Source organism: Manduca sexta, chromosome 18, assembly GCF_014839805.1.
Source record: "Manduca sexta isolate Smith_Timp_Sample1 chromosome 18, JHU_Msex_v1.0, whole genome shotgun sequence".
Classification (NCBI taxonomy): domain Eukaryota; kingdom Metazoa; phylum Arthropoda; class Insecta; order Lepidoptera; family Sphingidae; genus Manduca; species Manduca sexta.
Genome location: NC_051132.1, coordinates 5,014,367 through 5,032,739, shown reverse-complemented (window position 1 = coordinate 5,032,739; position 18,373 = coordinate 5,014,367). Strand labels below are relative to the sequence as shown.

At 32.4% G+C, this 18,373-nt stretch overlaps 5 protein-coding genes across 6 annotated transcripts; 2 read left to right on the top strand and 3 right to left on the bottom strand.

Annotated features, from left to right (window-relative positions):
• LOC115450679 lies at positions 1 to 2,951 on the bottom strand. Its single transcript, XM_030178749.2, has one exon. It carries the CDS (start codon positions 2,759 to 2,761, stop codon positions 635 to 637), a length of 2,127 nt encoding a protein of 708 aa, XP_030034609.1. The 5' UTR covers positions 2,762 to 2,951; the 3' UTR covers positions 1 to 634.
• A 448-nt stretch (positions 2,952 to 3,399) lies between these two features.
• Positions 3,400 to 5,346, top strand: LOC115450680 (glycerate kinase). The gene has a single exon (XM_037440072.1). It carries the CDS (start codon positions 3,730 to 3,732, stop codon positions 5,161 to 5,163), a length of 1,434 nt encoding a protein of 477 aa, XP_037295969.1. The 5' UTR covers positions 3,400 to 3,729; the 3' UTR covers positions 5,164 to 5,346.
• LOC115450681 lies at positions 5,152 to 6,579 on the bottom strand. The gene is made up of 4 exons (XM_030178751.2): positions 6,328 to 6,579; positions 6,140 to 6,251; positions 5,949 to 6,065; positions 5,152 to 5,714 (listed from the first exon to the last, which is right to left on the bottom strand). The coding sequence occupies exons 1-4, from the start codon at positions 6,417 to 6,419 to the stop codon at positions 5,304 to 5,306; spliced, it is 732 nt and encodes a 243-aa protein (XP_030034611.2). The 5' UTR covers positions 6,420 to 6,579; the 3' UTR covers positions 5,152 to 5,303.
• Positions 6,580 to 6,704: 125 nt separating this feature from the next.
• Positions 6,705 to 14,000, top strand: LOC115450690 (DNA replication licensing factor Mcm6). Its single transcript, XM_030178762.2, has 14 exons — positions 6,705 to 7,239; positions 7,608 to 8,031; positions 8,332 to 8,523; positions 8,852 to 9,024; positions 9,271 to 9,394; positions 9,708 to 9,846; positions 10,117 to 10,274; positions 10,979 to 11,131; positions 11,577 to 11,882; positions 12,285 to 12,457; positions 12,676 to 12,791; positions 12,972 to 13,097; positions 13,388 to 13,533; positions 13,831 to 14,000. Exons 1-14 carry the CDS (start codon positions 7,148 to 7,150, stop codon positions 13,948 to 13,950), a joined length of 2,442 nt encoding a protein of 813 aa, XP_030034622.1. The 5' UTR covers positions 6,705 to 7,147; the 3' UTR covers positions 13,951 to 14,000.
• A 121-nt stretch (positions 14,001 to 14,121) lies between these two features.
• Positions 14,122 to 18,265, bottom strand: LOC115450684 (DNA mismatch repair protein Mlh1). 2 transcript variants are annotated; one of them, XM_030178754.2, is made up of 10 exons: positions 18,000 to 18,265; positions 17,863 to 17,926; positions 17,412 to 17,611; positions 16,905 to 17,175; positions 16,491 to 16,647; positions 16,332 to 16,415; positions 15,528 to 16,251; positions 15,315 to 15,451; positions 14,848 to 14,973; positions 14,122 to 14,476 (listed from the first exon to the last, which is right to left on the bottom strand). In XM_030178754.2, exons 1-10 carry the CDS (start codon positions 18,110 to 18,112, stop codon positions 14,175 to 14,177), a joined length of 2,178 nt encoding a protein of 725 aa, XP_030034614.2. In that variant the 5' UTR covers positions 18,113 to 18,265; the 3' UTR covers positions 14,122 to 14,174. The 2 variants fall into 2 exon arrangements, with proteins under 2 accessions (XP_030034614.2, XP_037295967.1); XM_037440070.1 differs by lacking the exon at positions 17,863 to 17,926 and adding an exon at positions 17,737 to 17,839 and having other exon boundaries at positions 14,154 to 14,476; positions 18,000 to 18,264.
• Between the last annotated feature and the right edge of the window lie 108 nt (positions 18,266 to 18,373).

The window sequence follows — 18,373 nt, the reverse complement described above, 5'->3', positions numbered from 1 at the left end:
TATCATTTGATTTCCACATTATGTAACTTTAGGTATTATTATTATTTCTCAGTTATTTGTAACTACTTACTATAATTTTATGTTAACCCTTTTTCCAATCATGTTTAAGTAATCAAAGCAATAATATATTTTATATCTATTATGTTAAACAATATATGACATAAAATATTACAGTGACAGTGTTGTATCTTTTAGTACTTAAAATATTTTTTTTTATATACAAATATTGAACTGTTATAACTCTCAAAATAGTAATAAGTCTTTCCATTCCAGTCTATATATAAAATAATTATAACCTTTTTGTAGAGGGCAGCTAATAAGCTACTCAATAATGTGTATGTAAAATAAAAAATAGTATGCATTTATAAATATATTGATATTATCTGTAGCAATAAATACAATCATAGTTGATAAATTATTATATAAGCTTAATCTTTTTATTTTAAGTAAAAATATGGTTTTTTATCAGCAGCTATTAAATCCGTCCATGTGTGCCTTGAGTAATGTTTATAATATTTAATAAGTTTACTGTGTTATACTTTCCATCCATTTTCAGTTTTTTGACTGAGTTTTGTATTTTAGAATTAAGATGTCCACAGTTTGTATAAGAAATAAAACTTTTATAACAAAAATATCATTTTATTCTGTGATCAAAACACTCAAACCCATTTGGCAAACAATAAAATGTCTTAAAAATTACTCTAAAATCAGTTCTCCTACACACTTCCTTCACAGCTGGTTTTAAAACTTCACCACTTTTGCTAATTTGACTAGCATGGTCATTCCATTTACCAAAAATACAATTGGATTTTGCCATTTCAACATTAATGTGTGGGACCATGTCAGTGCATTTAAGAGTTTTTTTAGCACATAAACTTAAAGCCAACCATGATAGATATCTGAAATGGTTAATACAATAAATAAATTTTGTATCAGCAGGTTTAAATCTCATCAAAGTGTCTACAATCGAGTTAGTTAATTTCACAGTTACTCTATTCTTATAAACCTGTAGACAATTCCTCATACTCTCCTTGTTACAAATGATTGCATAAATTGTGCAGAACTTATTGGCTGATAAACAAAATGTTGTAAAAACATGCCTCCACATCATTTCTTCAGTGTTATAGACCAAATTAAATATGTGGCATGTTACTTGTATTCCTGACTGGCCAATTCTGTTCTCTAAAAACTTATAAGGGTCCGACAATGCGCTAGTAAAAGCAATCTTGTAACACATTTGTCCCACAAAAACACTATTTGCCCTGCTCACATGCCAATTCATGGTATTGTAGGTATATCCAAGGAAAGTAATTTCTTCTGAATATTTTATATTTGGATGATCAAAATTAACTATGGTCTTTTCATAATTAACATTTTTGTAGTTAGATAAAGCTTTTAAAAAATTATTTGCATCTTCCAATGAATCTGTTATGTACAAATAATCATCTACAACTCTAATAAATAACTTGATTTGGTGCCTGGCTGGCTCCAAATGTTCTTTAAAATAAATTTCATCTAAATGTGTGTAATATAAGTCAGAGAGTGCTGGGGAATATTTATATCCTTGTACCAGGCCTTTTTTCCATTCAAAAACTGTTGAACCAGAACGGATGAAAATTGGTTTCCTCAACTCTGCAATCATGTCTCTGCATTGCTGAGCAAGTTTTTTCTTTGCATATGCATTTTTCTCAGATTTTTGACAGCTCAAATGTCTTTCTTGCAAAATTTTCATCAATCTATTTGTATCAATAGATCCAAAAGCATTACTTAAATCAGTCTTGACAAAGTACACTTTGGGCTTATTCAATTCAATCCATTTTGCATACAATGTTCCAAATTCATATTCAATCTTCTTATTTGTTTTTCCAGTTAATATTTTCAAAAAAAATAATCTTTCTTTGATTCTATATTTTTCTGCATTAGTCTGTAACTTATTTTTATATTGGACTATAGGTCTGCAGTCATTATTTGGTTTTAAAATAATGCTCAGTTTTGGTATATCTTTTTTTAACATGTTTATTTCCTTCCTTCTACAAAGACTGTAGTTATTTTTCATTTTCTTGGTCATGGAAAAGGGATCATACTTTAGAATAGTTTTAGTAAGGATTAGACTAGCAATTTTTTTGTCATAGAAGCTTTGCCACTGATGTTTCCAGAAAAAGTATAGTTTGTTTTCATCTGCATCCATTTTACATGTGGTGACATAAAAATTAATGCAGATAACTGGTGATAAAATATATTGAATTATCCATTTAATAATTTTATATAAAATCTGTTTTGATGTTATTTGTGGAAGATTTTTCCAAGGATAAGTACAAAAATTCCATTTTTCAATATATCTGATCAGATTAAAATGCTGATATTTCATGCTGTAAATAACTATTTCGATTAATTGGTGGAATATTTTAAAATTTTTGTTATGTCCATAAAATTCTTTCGGGATTATTTCATTTAAGCATTTCCACGCATCTGTGAAAACATCTTTTTTATTAACAAATTGTAACTCTGATTTTAATTTATCACAAGTAAAAATGTCTCTGAAATCATTCTTTGATTTTAGTCTTAAATTATTCTTCAACTTCAATAAAATATTATTAAATTCCGGCGTTAGGTCCGTAACCAAAGAATCATCTTCAAACAAGTGTTTGTGTAAAACCGCATCTTCTTTCTTCAATAGATTTGATTTAAGAACACAACTGTATGATCGCACATTTTGTTTGTTTACAAAATATTGAGAAAAACAAATGATTTCATTGAACATATCAAAAAGATCTAATTAAAAAAAATACAAAACTTGAAACTCGACATTACCGCAGGTACATAAGTAACTCAAAATTTAAATTTTGCGGTGACTTGTTTGAACTTGTTTACAAAACGTTCCGTTTTAGGTAACGTGGATAAGTATAATATTATTATAAATCAAAATAAAACTTTTTATAATATACAGTTTATTTCTATTTTACTTTAAAAAAAGAACTTCATATTGTAAGGTTTATTTATAGATAAACCTATTCAAGTGTTATAAAATCGAATAGGGCTGCCGTCACGTAAATTGCCGACGCCGCGCCGGATAAACACGGCAAATATCCCGGACATTTGGGCGAAATATGGGTTTTCCCCGGACACCTCGGAAAAAATATAGTTTGCAACAAAAATAAAAACATCGCTATAATTACTTATCTAATTTTTATTCATTTATTTCAATTTATCGTTTATCTATACAAAAATTGGATTTCCCCTGACAACAAAAGTGGATGCGGATTTTACCCGGAACATTTAAAAACCCCTAGGTACCGGACGGCCACCGGACGCCCTTCAAACTAGGACAAATCCGGGGAATTCCAGACGGATGGCAGCCCTACCTGTGAAGATAATGAAAATCAAAGAGAATATAACAACTACGTTAAAAATAATATCTATTTTCTAACCTATAAGAATTATATTTATTTTGTAACTATTTTATAATGTTTTTGTGCTATTTTATTATGAAATATGCTAAGTACACGAAATCATAATAACAAATTGTTTTGTTTGCAGTTGTAGGTAGCATATAAACAATATTATAAATCACAGATTTTTCCATAATTACAACTTCTGTTATCAAAAGTTGAGATAAAAGTTAAATCTTGTTAAACCTTATCACTTAAACAAGCAGAAACAACTATATAAGAATAACGAATTCATTGTTGCCGAGTGTATTTGCGTAATAACTGTAAATATAAATTAAAAATGGCTAAATCTGTTATTGGTGATCTGATACAAATATTTAGAAGCAGTGTTTCAGCAGTACTGCCAGAGAATATGATACGCAACACTCTAACCTACAACGCTGGTAGTCAACAGTTAACTATATCGGGTGATGTTTATAACTTACAGAACAAAAATGTTTATGTTGTTGGCACTGGTAAAGCAGTACAAAACATGGCCAGAGAAGTTGATAGCTTGTTAAACAGTAAAATTAAATATGGAATCATCAGCATCCCTGAAGGAAGTTTAGATAAAAATACCACAATGGGTAATGTTAAATATTTTGAAGGAGCTAGAAACAACTTACCAGATGTCAATGCAGTAAAAACAGCTGTAAAAATCAAAGACCTTGCCTTAAAACTAGACAGTAAGGACTTATTACTGGTTCTAATATCTGGAGGAGGATCAGCACTATTACCTCTGCCAAAAGATCCTATAAAATTAGAAGAAAAAACAGATTTGATTAAAAAACTGGCAAATTCAGGAGCCGATATAAAAGAATTGAATACAGTTAGAAAAAGGCTTTCTGATTTAAAAGGTGGACAGCTAGCTATTAAAGCTCAGCCAGCACAAGTTGTCTCACTGATTCTATCTGATATAGTGGGAGATCCTTTAGATTTGATTGCAAGTGGTCCCACAGTAGCAAATGAAGATGATATTTCCAAGGCTATTAATATAATAAACAAATATAGTTTGTTTGATGATTTACCAGAATCTATTAAAACCGTTTTAAATAAAAATTCTGATGATCTATTTCCAGAAGATAATGTTAGGAACTACATCATTGGATCTAATAAGATAAGCATAGAAGCAGCTTCATATAAATGCCAAAAGTTGGATTATATACCAATTGTTCTTTCTAATACAATTACTGGAAATGTTAAAGATGTAGCTAAAACATATGCAGAATTAGTAAAATTATTTGTGAATTACTTAAAAGGAAATTTTAATGTGAATCAATTAAAAGTTAAACTAGATACTATTAATATACCAGATATGGCTGCAGATGATGTAAATAAAATAAATGACACAAGTAAGGATATATGTCTTATACTTGGAGGGGAAATAACTGTAGAAGTAAATGGTTCAGGAAAAGGTGGAAGAAATCAGCAACTTGCTTTAGAATTTTCTGACTTAATACATAAAATGAAAAAAGATATGAAGAACTTTGATGTGTATCTATTAAGTGCTGGCACAGATGGCATTGATGGTCCTACAGATGCAGCTGGTGCTATAGGATATCTAAATCTAATAACTGAGTCTGAAGCAAGTAATGTAGATGTTAATTCGTTTCTGAAAAACAATGATACATACAATTTTTACAAGACATTTAAAAATGGTAGTCTACATGTGATTACTGGGCATACAAACACTAATGTAATGGATATACACTTGATCATAATCAAGAGATGTTAAATATACACATATATTTAAAAAATATATTTAATTTCCTTATTTTGTTGCTACATTTGTAATATTTTCTATAGTAAATACACTAGTTTATACTATGACAATAATACAATAATTAGTATAACTTAGAATTGAATTTAAACAACTTATGATGAAGGTTTCAAAAATAAATTTAACTTATTGTCTCCAGTCTTCTGTTTGTTATCTTTCAACTTAGCTGAAGCTAGTACTGCTTGCTTACACAATCCAGCAAACTTATCCTTTTTCTTTTTATTATTTTTAATAACTTTAGGCGCTTGCTTTACAGTATTTGGTAAAATATTCTTCTTGTTGTTTAGAGCAAAAATATCAAATGCACTTGTATAAAGATTTATTTGTGGTTTAGTTTTTGTATTTGCTTTTTGAAGATTTTTGACTGTTTCATTTGGGTTTAATTTTGCTTTCTTTGTTACTGGTTCATTACTTTCTGATTGCTGATATTTTCTTTTTAATGATTCTTTCTTAGGTTTCAAAATTGGTGTTTTTGTTTTGTTTTTGCAGAATGAGCAAATTTGTTCCTGAAAAATAATTAATTTCAAAATAACAATATGTAGACACAGGAAAAGAATATGTGCAAATAAATTTATTATTATAAATCAAGCGACAAACAAAAAATTAAGTAATGTACACATTGGTAACATCCACAGTGTCATAGTTATGAATATATACATTTTTTTTATTTATAATAACAAATAGTATGGAAGTAATAATAATAAGTAACTATAGAACAGTGAAAACAAGTTATAACTTACTAATTCATTACTACAAAGTAGCGCTTTCCTTCTCTCTATTCTCTTTTGTTTAGTTGTTGTGGACTTTGCAGATTTTATTCTTTTCTTTTGTCTTTTACTAAGTTTGATCGGTCTCACCTATAAATAAATTGAAATGTTTAAGTTAAAAGTTTATTAGCTAATGGAATTGTAGTGAAAATAATTTATGGTACTTTTATGTCATCTTTTGCAGATCTTTCAAGACAACATCGGGGGCATCTTGCTGTATGGGAAAACTGCTTTTGAGGAAGTCCATACCCATGTGTTATTGTTCTACATCGCATTCTGTAATAAACAGTTTATTTATATAGGTGATAAAACAATCAAAATAGATGATTATAAAAGAAATAATATTCCTTACAAATAATAACTTCTAAGCAAATTATGTGAACTGTTATCTTTAGATAATGTCGATGCAATATTACACAAAAAACCAACATGAGCCTCAGCCATTATAGTAATAACAAATCAACACAAAAATACTTTACAATATGTACTAAAGAAAACGATTAGGTATGTGAAGTTTTTTTAGGTTGTAAAGAAACATGTCAAAACAGAATGAAATTGCTAATTGAATGAAAAAATATAATATACTCTGTGAATTTTAATCGTCCAGAGAATAGGTTATAGTCTATCGACCATACTGCCTGGTCTCACGTATATACTCTGTGAAATTATATACATAACCCAAACAACCATAAGAAATATTTTGCAAATTCAGAACTTATGTAAAAATATTTGGATATGTATTTTTAAACACATTGGATTTTTTTATAATATCATTCGTTACGGCAATTGCATGATTTCAAACTCCCACAGACGTATAAAGCAGCGAAATACGAAGCTTATTGGTTATAAAAATTCCCGCCAAAATGTCAACTGTCAGTAGAGCCACTATGTTTTCATGTGTTACAAACACACGTTAAACGTTTCTCAATTCAAAAAATACTTTAAATACATACTCAGTTTTTTTTTAATAATATACAACATTTAATACAAATAAAACACTGTAACACGGTTAAATAGAATTGTGGTATCAGTGATTACTGTTATTACTTTTTAAGAAACAATAGGATCTCGGTTCTCTGAACTTCATGTGGTGTGATTTTATAACTATTCGTGTGAAATGCAAGTCTAAGTTTATTTATTGACCAATTGCTTGAATTTTTAACTAATAAGCAATGGATGTAGCAGACACATACGCGACGCAAAGTCAGGTTAAAGATGAGGTTGGAGTCCGATGCCAAAAGCTGTTCCAAGATTTCTTAGAAGAGTAAGTTTTACATTGAATTAGTACTTTAATTTACTAAAAGAAATAGAAATTCCATTCATCAAATTAGTTATTCATAAATAAAAAGTTTGTACATGAAATTTAATAACCTGCATATAATTTGAACTATAGCAAAAGTTTAAATTGAATTAAATTGATATTCAATAATGTCGAATTTTTATTCATCGTCTTTGTTCTGAAATTGAGTGAAATATTCAGTAATTTCATTAATATGACACAAACTTAATTTCCAGTGTACCGAATATATTCAATAACATCTTAATAGAGATGAAATATCTCAATAAACACTTAAGTAAATTTACATTAGTAAGTGTTTAATTATAATAAATATATTACACAATAATTTACAGATTCAAGGAAGACAATGAACTTAAATACGAGAAACATGCTAAAGAACTACTAAAGCCAGAGCTAAGCACATTGGAAGTCAGTTTTGATGATGTTGAGAAATACAACCAGAATCTTGCTACAACAATCATTGAAGAATATTACAGGATATACCCATTTTTAAATCAAGCTATATTGAACTACGTAATAAGCCTTGCTGATAGTGGTACAAAAAAAGAACTCCAAGACAAGGAATGTTACATATCATTTGTGGATGTCCCAACAAGGCATAAAGTCCGGGAATTGACAACAGCCAAAATCGGTACACTAATTAGAATCTCTGGACAGATTGTAAGGACACATCCTGTCCATCCCGAGCTTGTTCTGGGCACTTTTGTATGTTTAGATTGTCAAACAGTTATAAAAAATGTGGAGCAACAATTCAAGGTATAGTTACTTCACTTGTGGTGCCATTTTGCAGATTTATCTGTTACTTTGGCAGCTGTAAAATCCATTATAAACTTATATTATAGGGCATAGTACTCTATTGGCCATATTTTTATCACCATAAAGCACAATAATGGATGCTTGAATAGATTTATTATAATAATACATTTGTCTTGATTAAATAATTGCTATAATATAAATAAATAATTTAATTACTAGCCAATTTAATTCGGGATGTATTCTCTCCCTATAAAATATTCCCATAAAAAAAAACTTTGCATTTATAACTCTTATTCACAGTACACACTTCCAACAATATGCCGTAACCCAGTTTGCGCCAATCGACGTCGGTTCATGTTGGATGCGGACAAAAGCGTGTTTGTAGACTTCCAAAAGATCCGCATACAAGAAACGCAGGCGGAACTGCCGCGTGGATGCATTCCCAGGTCACTGGAGGTCATACTTAGAGCTGAGGCTGTGGAGTCTGTGCAGGTAATTAGTAAACATACTTTTCACAGTTGTGTGTATAAAAAACATAAATTTACTGCCTCCGATATTAGGAGTCCTTTTACCAGAATGGGGACACATTGTTTGGCTCTTTCTAACACAATAATTTGCCATTATAGATATCCTAAAATGGTTGTCTGGTAGGAATTGACAGTAAAATTAACTTAATATTTTCTTCAACCATCAAGGAAAAATGGATTATTCCAATACAATATGGGATGAAAATAAATAACTATATTCAGTGGTAGTAAAAAATATAGCAAATACATTCATAAAAAAAATATATCAATTCATTTTACAAAATCATTTTCAGGCTGGAGACCGATATGACTTTACAGGAACACTGATAGTGGTGCCAGATGTGGGTGCTCTATCATTACCTGGAGCTAAAGCTGAACTTACCACACGTACAAGACAAGCCAATGAGGGACAGATGGAGGGGATTAAAGGGCTGAAGGCTTTGGGTGTAAGGGAGTTACACTACAAGTGAGTTATTAATGTAACAGTATTTATATGTTAATTTTTTTTTAAGACCGAATAGTTTGAAATTCTGTTAATTAAATCAATCACCAAAGTCGAGTTTATACAAGGTGATAAAAAGATGCAACTTATCTCCTATAGGGAAAATTACTTGTTACTTAACTAAATGTTACCCAACAAAATCACATGATTGCTAAGTAATTATATATCTAAACTTTTAACTATATTGTATTCATACTTATTTTTTTTCAGGACAGCATTTCTGGCATGCAGTGTTCAAGCCATATCCCGCAGGTTCGGCACGGCTGATATTGCAGCTGACGATCTCACCACTGAAGATATGAGGAAACAGATGACTGACAAGGAATGGGATAAGGTATGATATTCTATTGAACAATGTATCCACAAATATATCTGATACTATATTTGTCTCCTTTAGTTATGTCCAAAGGCAACGAAAATTATTTGATCAAACATAGCCACAGTGGCTACTTAACTAATTGGTAGTAAAACATAAATTGTAAGTTGAGAGTTGAGACTCAAGTATCAGAACTTATCAATTAATTATAAATATTTTTTGCGTTTTCTGCCTTGTATGTTTTATATGAGCTTAAAAATCACAATACCAATAAGCCCTAAAATTATCTTTCAACAGCCTCTCAAGTTATCATTGTATTTATCCATTGTAGGTGTACGAAATGTCCCGCGACCGCAACCTATACAACAATCTGATCGCGAGCTTGTTCCCGAGCATCCACGGCAACAACGAGGTCAAGCGAGGCATACTGCTCATGCTTTTTGGCGGCGTCGCTAAAACTACTATGGAAGGTGATTATACAGCATGTTCGAAATTTTAAAATAATTAATTTATACAGTATGGTATATTTCTAGCATATTGATAACTTTTGCACAGTCATACTCTAAATAGGCAGAGGGGTATAGTTGGGCGCCTAGTTTGTCTACTTCTTGTAGAAGGCGAATGGTATAAAAGGGCACAAATGATTATAATATAACTAAAAATAATTATCTGCATCATGCTTAGCGAATAGAATAAACATGCATCAGTACTCTACCTAACATCGAACCCAATATTAATAGGGACGACGCTTCGAGGCGACATAAACGTGTGCATAGTGGGCGATCCGAGTACAGCCAAGTCACAACTACTGAAGCAAGTGAGCGAAATAACGCCGCGTGCTGTTTATACTAGCGGGAAGGCTTCGTCGGCTGCCGGTCTCACTGCTGCTGTGGTCAAGGTAAGGCACAGATAATTCTGTAGATTAAGTAGATAAGTAAAGGAATCAATATGACAATTGATACTGAATTGTACAGTTAAGTGAAGGAAATACTGTAATATTTGGGATCCTCTAGGAGTGATTGGTGTGCTTTTATTATTTGAAAATGATTTTTGTTGAAACTATGCATTAATAATTCTTATACTATGCATGATTATGTTGAGGTTTGCATAGCTAAATACAAAGCCTTTTTAATAATGTTATGTAAACTGGCCGTGTAACAGTATGTATCTTTTGAATTATTGTATTTGGAATGAAATAACAATGTACTGTTACTAAGCAATGTGTGCTAGTCTAATACGGTTGTCTAATGTGTTCACTCTATTGAAAATATAAGTTCCTATTCAACGGAAAACCTGGTTTACTTTTAACACTTACTCTGCAAGGGCGACTCGAAGCCCAACAGATTAGAAGTCTTAGTAATAATTTACCCATGCACTTGATTGCCTCTCATGATGAAAAAAAGCTATAATATCCATTGGCTTGTACATTAACAAAAAAAAAATCCATATGTGGGCAGTAGAAACTTTATTTTGTATATAAAATTCAATTTTTTAACTGCAAGAACATATATCATATACCTTGATGAAGAAAACATAGTTAAATTAAAAATGGATAGATAATATACTTTTACCCCTTGTTATGATCAAAAACATTAAAACCAGGATGAAGAGTCGTTCGACTTTGTCATTGAAGCGGGTGCGTTGATGTTGGCGGACAACGGCGTGTGTTGCATTGACGAATTCGACAAGATGGACCCCGCCGACCAGGTCGCCATCCACGAGGCCATGGAGCAGCAGACCATATCTCTTGCCAAGGTATGCAATTATTGTAATAGGTTCATGAAGAGTTGACCAGTATCCAGTAATGGATAAGTGTCTTGAAATCGGGAGACGCAGCGAAGGCAGGCCCCCTACGAGATGAACCGAGGATCTGGTGAGGGTCGCCGGAGTCCGATGGATGAGGGCGGCCCAGAACCGGTCCCTGTGGCGCTTAATAGGGGAAGCCTATGTCCAGCAGTGGACAATTCAAGGGCTGAAATGACCAATGATGATGATGTCTTGAAAATTTGTCAACAAAAAAATGTTATTTCGTATTTGATTCGTGACTAGTTTATAATTGGCATTTGCAGTTTTGCCTTAAATCATATTATATGACGAAACATGTACTTTAACGCTTCTGACGACACCTTTAGAGCTAATGTTGTTCGAATATACATTTTCGTATAAATAAGACTTTTTTCATATTACCTCTTGTCTCCAGGCGGGGGTCCGCGCAACGCTGAACGCCCGCACATCAATACTGGCGGCCGCCAATCCCATCGGCGGGCGATATGACCGCGCCAAGTCTTTGCAACAAAACTTGGCTTTGAGTGCGCCTATCATGTCCCGATTCGACCTGTTCTTCATACTCATTGATGAAGCCAGTGAGATGTTAGACTATGCTATTGCACGGAAGATTGTCGATTTACATTGCAATAAAGAAGAGACATATGATTGTGTGTACAGTAGAGAAGATTTGCTGCGGTATATTGCGTTTGCGAGGTCCTTCAAGCCACTGATTACAGAGGTTAGTACAACCTAGATTCTTCTACAGCTTTAAAAATATTATAATTTTACTTTTTATTTCGTAAATATATGTGCTGTAAAGTAATAGGATTATTGCACAAAATTACAAGTAATTACAGTCTGATTGTTCATTGTACTGCCTTTTTTGTTGAAAATAGCACAAATATTTGCATCTCGTCTAACAAAATATGCTTTTTACGAAGTCACTAGCCTTTAATTTTTTTTTTATGTTTCTTTAAAAAAGCTTTTGCAATGAACACCAGTGACATAGTTTACGCTAATTGCTTATTGGTGTGATTATACCAGCTTGCGTTTCTATAATGTCACATGAAGCACGGCACGCGCATTTCTCATGCCAATCTTAATAAATGTAAATTGTTGACCGAAGAATTACTGTGTCCAGGAGGCGGGCAAGTTACTGGTGGAGTACTACTCGTCGCTGCGAGCGCGTGAGGCGGGCGCGGCGTGCCGCGTGACGGTGCGCCAGCTCGAGTCGCTGGTGCGGCTCGCCGAGGCACTCGCCAAGATGCACTGCTCCTCGCACGTAGCACCCAACCATGTGCACGAGGCTTACAGGTAATGCATTTTAACACTTATATCTGTTAAATACCTTAACTTCTGAAATAGTAGACACACACACAGACACACACCTCCAGTCATAATTTACTAGACAGTTGTAATATAACGTATCTGTATAATTATTATATACATCGTGTTGCCAAAAAGGAAAAAGTAGGCTATACATTATTATTGTGTATGCGCTCTTAATAAAAATTGTTGTAAAATTAATTCAGGTTGCTCAACAAATCCATAATAAGAGTGGAGCAACCAGATATATACTTAGATGAAGATGAGCCGCAATACGAGCCCAGCATGGATGTCGACCAAGAGATACCCAATGGTACTGCTGGTAAGATATTTAGTCACCTTATACAGATTACATTTGCTTGGCGAACTAAATGAAATCATTTATGAAGCATAGATGTAAAATAAAAAAGTGTAAATTTCCTAACTATTATTATTAAAATGAGACTAAAAAATCCAGTACTCAAAGTAAACATCATAATCATGCAGTGCACTTATTTCACAGAAACACCAGCGACCGGCGACTCAGGTCCTAAAAAGAAGTTGGCTTTATCATTCGAAGAGTACAAGTCTCTCAGTAACATGTTAGTTGTGTTTATGAGGAAAGAAGAGGCGGAAGCTGAGACGAGAGGTAAAGAATTTATTTGTATATTGGCTTTTAAGTTATGTTGTGTGGAACTTAAGGTACTTAAATTATTTTTATTTCAATGATTCACAGCCGAAAACAATCATCGTAACAGTACCTTAGCATTGATCAAAATAAGTTCTATTAATATGCATGACAAACTAACCTAATTTTTATTGGTTCATTGTTATCAATACAATGATGTGATTGGGAACATTCATTAATATCGACCCTTACATTATTCTGAATTGGGCAGTCATGTACAATCAGCTACACTTAAAATATGTCCATTACAGGGGAAGAGAGTTCGGGAATGAAAAAAAGCGCTGTTGTAAGCTGGTACTTAGAACAGTTGGTTGCACAGGGGCATATTGAAAGTGAAGACGAATTGCTCGAAAGGAAGACGCTTGTCGAAAAAGTTATCGACAGACTAATGTATCATGTAAGTAAATTTTTTTATTGATAAAGATTTTAACGAATATGCTATGTTATATTTTTTTCTCATTAAAACTACCTTAATTCCAAGAAATATTATAATTTCTACAGGAAGGGTGTAAATCATAAATGTCGTTATTTCGCGCGAAACACTTGTCATAATATTATTATTGCTTTATTTTTTAGTTAAAATTTAACTAACTTCCCTGCACGTCAGTTAATATAACTATATTGTTGGTAATTGAGTTAACACAATCAACAAAAGCTGTAGGATGTATGTTGATATTTTATTTTTGTTTTACAGGATCAGGTTATAATACCTCTATCGACCACTGGGTTAAAGAGCACGCAGAAATCCGCCGACCAAGAGGTAGAAGACGATCCTTTGTTGGTGGTGCATCCCAACTATGTCGTCGATACATGAACATTCCGTCGTCTTAACTACTTTTTCTAATAAACTTTTATATGTGTCAATGCAGTTTTTATGATACTCATTATATTAAATTGGTTTATGTTAAATATTAATAAAAAAAAATGTTTACAAAATGAAGCTTTGGAGGACTATCAGAGATTTATAAAACTTTAAAACAACAAATAATTTCAAATCATTTAATAAAAATTCAAATTCAAAAAATACATAACACTTACCTAACACCTCTCAAACACTTTATACAAATCACTTAGGCTCGCTATTTGCAATATCGCACCATTATTTACAAAACTACTAGGTGGCAAGAAGTATCTTCTAATCGCTGGAAAAATAACATGTTCCTGTTTTCTATACTCCATTGCCATAGATTCCGGAGTCTCGTCTGGGTTGGGTTGTGAGTAAAATATGGCGGTTTGTCGGCTAAAGGTATCGAAGCATTCTTTTTCGGACTCCCAATTGACTTCTGTGACCAGACGAATTAAATATGTGGGTAATGCTCCCATGAATGGCGTGTGACCATCTGTAAAATAGATGACTGTTAAGCAATACAAGATTTTTTTAGAAAATTATCTATCATATAAATTTCCCATACCTAATATGTGTCGAAAACGTAAATATAATTTTGTTTTATTTACTTTAATAAAACTATTCAGCTATAGTATACAGCTCGAGTGATCTTATGTTTTTTTTTACAGTATTAGCGAAATTTTTGAAGTCTGATCGGTCAATGCGAAATATCGCAATGAAGTGGTTTGAGCATAGCTGATAAAACAATTAGCTTTTGATATTTGATATTATTTTTCTTCAATCATATTTGAGACGATCTATAAGTAAGCTAAGAGTATTAATATATAATTTCACTGACATTAATTTGGTAAGTTAATCACTCACTTAACAGTAAAGGCAGCGACAAAAGTTCGCCTTCTGCATTAATCTCTAAAGAAAAATATTCAAACAGCATTGCTCTCTTGTTCAAAAGTAATTCCATCATTTGTTGAGCCAATTCTTTCATGTCACCTGCAATTGAAAAACATTTAGTATATTATGACTGCTTCAGTGGCGTAGTTGTATAACGGCACGGCTGCAGCGTTAAGGTCTCGCTTCGTTTCCGAGTCGCGCTAAGTATAAAATTAGGTTTGTCTAATCAGTAGCAGCCCGGACTTTGGAATTTATGCCCGATATGGCGATAGGTTCTCTTATCACACCATGGAATGGGAAACGCACGGCGAAAAATGAATGCTTCAGTGGCGCCTTTGCCTGCCCCTTCGGGGATAAAAGCGTGAGTATATGTGTTAATATATTATGCATTGTTGCAATTTTAAGTATATTGTTTGATTTCATAAACAAAAGTTATTCACCTAATTCCTCATTCCATTCAGCTTCTTGAGCGCTAAGTCCTAGCATCAAAAGATCTTCCAATGGCAATGGATTCGATAGTTTTATTAGTCCAAAGTTTTGGAAATCGTATAGCAGCGTTTCGTAAAATAATTCTTCTCTAAAAACAAAATATTTTGATATAAATTCACCAATCAACAGCATTGAATTTTAATTATCTATCAAGCCTTACTTACGTTAATTTAGTTGTATTACATAAATATAGTTTGGTTGAATGTTGTATCAGAGATTTATGACAATCTATACAAGCTATGAATATTAAATTTGCCAAAATTTCCCTTAGATTAGTATTGCATTTCTTTTCAATATCTAATCTCAATTGTTTGACGCTCGTCAGTTTAGTTTCTATGCGTTCATACTTAAAAGTTCTTGTTTTGAAAGATTCCTTTGGATCAACATAAGTGATATTGGCTTGATCTACGGCCGTATGTGACTTCCATTTATCTTGTATTTTGGTAACTACAGCTGGCTCTTCAACTATTGAATAATTAATTTCATCATCATCACACTCAACAGAAATGTCAGGCAATTTTTGTATTCCTTTATTGATTTCCTCTACTTTAGCTGTTTCTTTAGTAATATCTTTATCAGTATTGATGTCTGGTATTGTAAGAGTTTCAACAGGTTTTGCTTGAAAAAATTTATCGATTTTCTGAACATCTGAACTGACCCGTACCAAGTTAATAGCGGATACTTTAGCGGCGTCTGTAGTCTTTTTAACAATTTCCTCGACAGCTGAGGCACCTGGTAGTCTGGCTTGAGTATACATGATTCTTGTAGAATTGCAACTCAACAATTTGCTTTCTATACATGACTTTATTTTCTCTATAATTTGTTCTTCATATAAAAATTGCACTTCGTGTTTTGTTGGGTGTACATTAACGTCGACATTTCTAGGGTCTAAAAATAAAGTCTAAATAAGTCTGTGTAAGTGGTAATGTATCATCATTTGTTAAAGTCCTACAAAATAAAATGCTTACCTAATTCAATGCTCAAGTACACAAAAGCATGGGTGTTTCTCGGCAAATATGTTGAATAAATTGAGTCTACTGCTTTTCGAATGGCTGCAATGAGAACATTAAGATATTAAGCCAAATTTTATAATTGTAACAATATTATTACTAGTTTTCTTAGTTTACCTTGTGAATCTACTAATCTATGGTTGATAAACAAAAGCATAGTGCCCTTTTTATGAGAATAATTAACATTTGTAATGTGTCCTTGAACCAAAAGTTTTAAAGTTGAGTCTTTAATTTCAACCTCCATCAGTTCTCGAGCTATTTGGTTTCCATGTATCTGCAAAAAAATATTGGGTTTCCTCTTTAAAGGTTTTAGAAAACAAAATACATAATTCTAACTAGGATGCTATGATTGCTAGCATTTATTACCAAAATGAGTTTTAAAAATTGTTTCTTTTGCATATTTTTTTTATATTACTAAGCTTATAAAAGTTTAGATTATTTCTTAAAACATTTCCATACGCTCCATGTTATGATAGTTGTCCTTCTACTTATAATAGCTCATCTAAGTATACTTTAACTGGGCATACTCACAATTCTAACATTTTCAATGACAGAAGAATTAGTTGGGGTCTTTATATCTGTGTTTTCACCAAACTTCTTTAATGTAAATGCTATGCTACTATTGTGGATAGCGTATGCTCCCACCACTTCCATAATATGCGAGTACTCTTCTGAGGGATTGCGCAGTGCCTTCTTACGGGCTATTACATTGTAGAACAGATCTTCTACAGTTATTTGTGTGCCATTATTTCCTGCACATGCTTTTATTGGTCCCAATAACTTTCCATCTTTGTATGATGCCCTTGAAAAATTATAGATAAAATTACAACAAAATAATTGCTAAAAGCTGTATTTTGTTAAGAGAAAGGAATAAGATATTTTTTTTTATATGGTTGAATAATTAACCCAAGATAGAAAATCCTCTACAGTTCCAACAAGCCTGTTTCCATATAGATAGGCTATTTGGTGAATGTAAGGACTCCACTTCTTCCAAAAGAAATATTGTTTAACATGAAACAAAATAATAAAGACCCTTACTTATAAGCACATTTGGCAATACCAGTTTTTGTTAAAATAGTTAAGTGTGCAATATGACTGATACTGGCAAGGGCTTCACCACGGAATCCATATGTACTGATTTGTTTCAGGTCATCATACTGCCTCAGTTTTGATGTGGTGAACCTCTCGCAGACTATCTCAAGGTCTTCATTTCTTATACCTGTGCCATTATCTTGAATCTGATAAAATAAATATGCAAATAATTAATGTTCAAGTTGTGTAACATCGTTTATAAATTGGTTGCCTTTTGTATTAAGTGGCAGAATATATTGTGGGCTGTTGAAACGGAAGTTGAGTTTTCTACCATGATTTGCTTGGGACGGCAGTTCCCAGTGAGGATTGACATCTCGCAGGCGCCCAGCCATAGAAACTAAGCGAACTTTCTGGCGAAGACGACCGTAACCGCACTAGAAAGTAAAAATTTAAGTACCTGTAAATACTTCAGCCCACCAGCTTTGACGGTAATAATTATATTTGTTGAATGTGCGTCCAAACTAAAAAAAAGTGAAATATTGTTCTTAGTAACATGAATCGAGGAAAAACATAATTAAAATAATTCATACATACCTGTTTTCAATTAATTCCTTTAGTGCATTTGCTGGTCGCTGAACAATTTCACCAGCGGCTATTCTGTTTACAACATCTTCACTCAATTTTCTTATCACGCCGGGTTCATTCATATTTCTAATTTATTTTATAACAACATTTTCTGCATATCAAACTTTGCTATCAATAATTAACACATTTAGCACATCCGACAATTTTATTTAGAAATTTGAAATTTCAATACAAAACTATTTACCAGAGATTTTTTTTTAATTTTGATTTTCCCTTTATTATTGGGAAGGCAAAGGTTTCTAGCCCATACAGCCTCGAAACTAAAGACAATTATAATACATATGGAAAGTCAAAACTGAAAATTCAAATTCAAATACCTACCC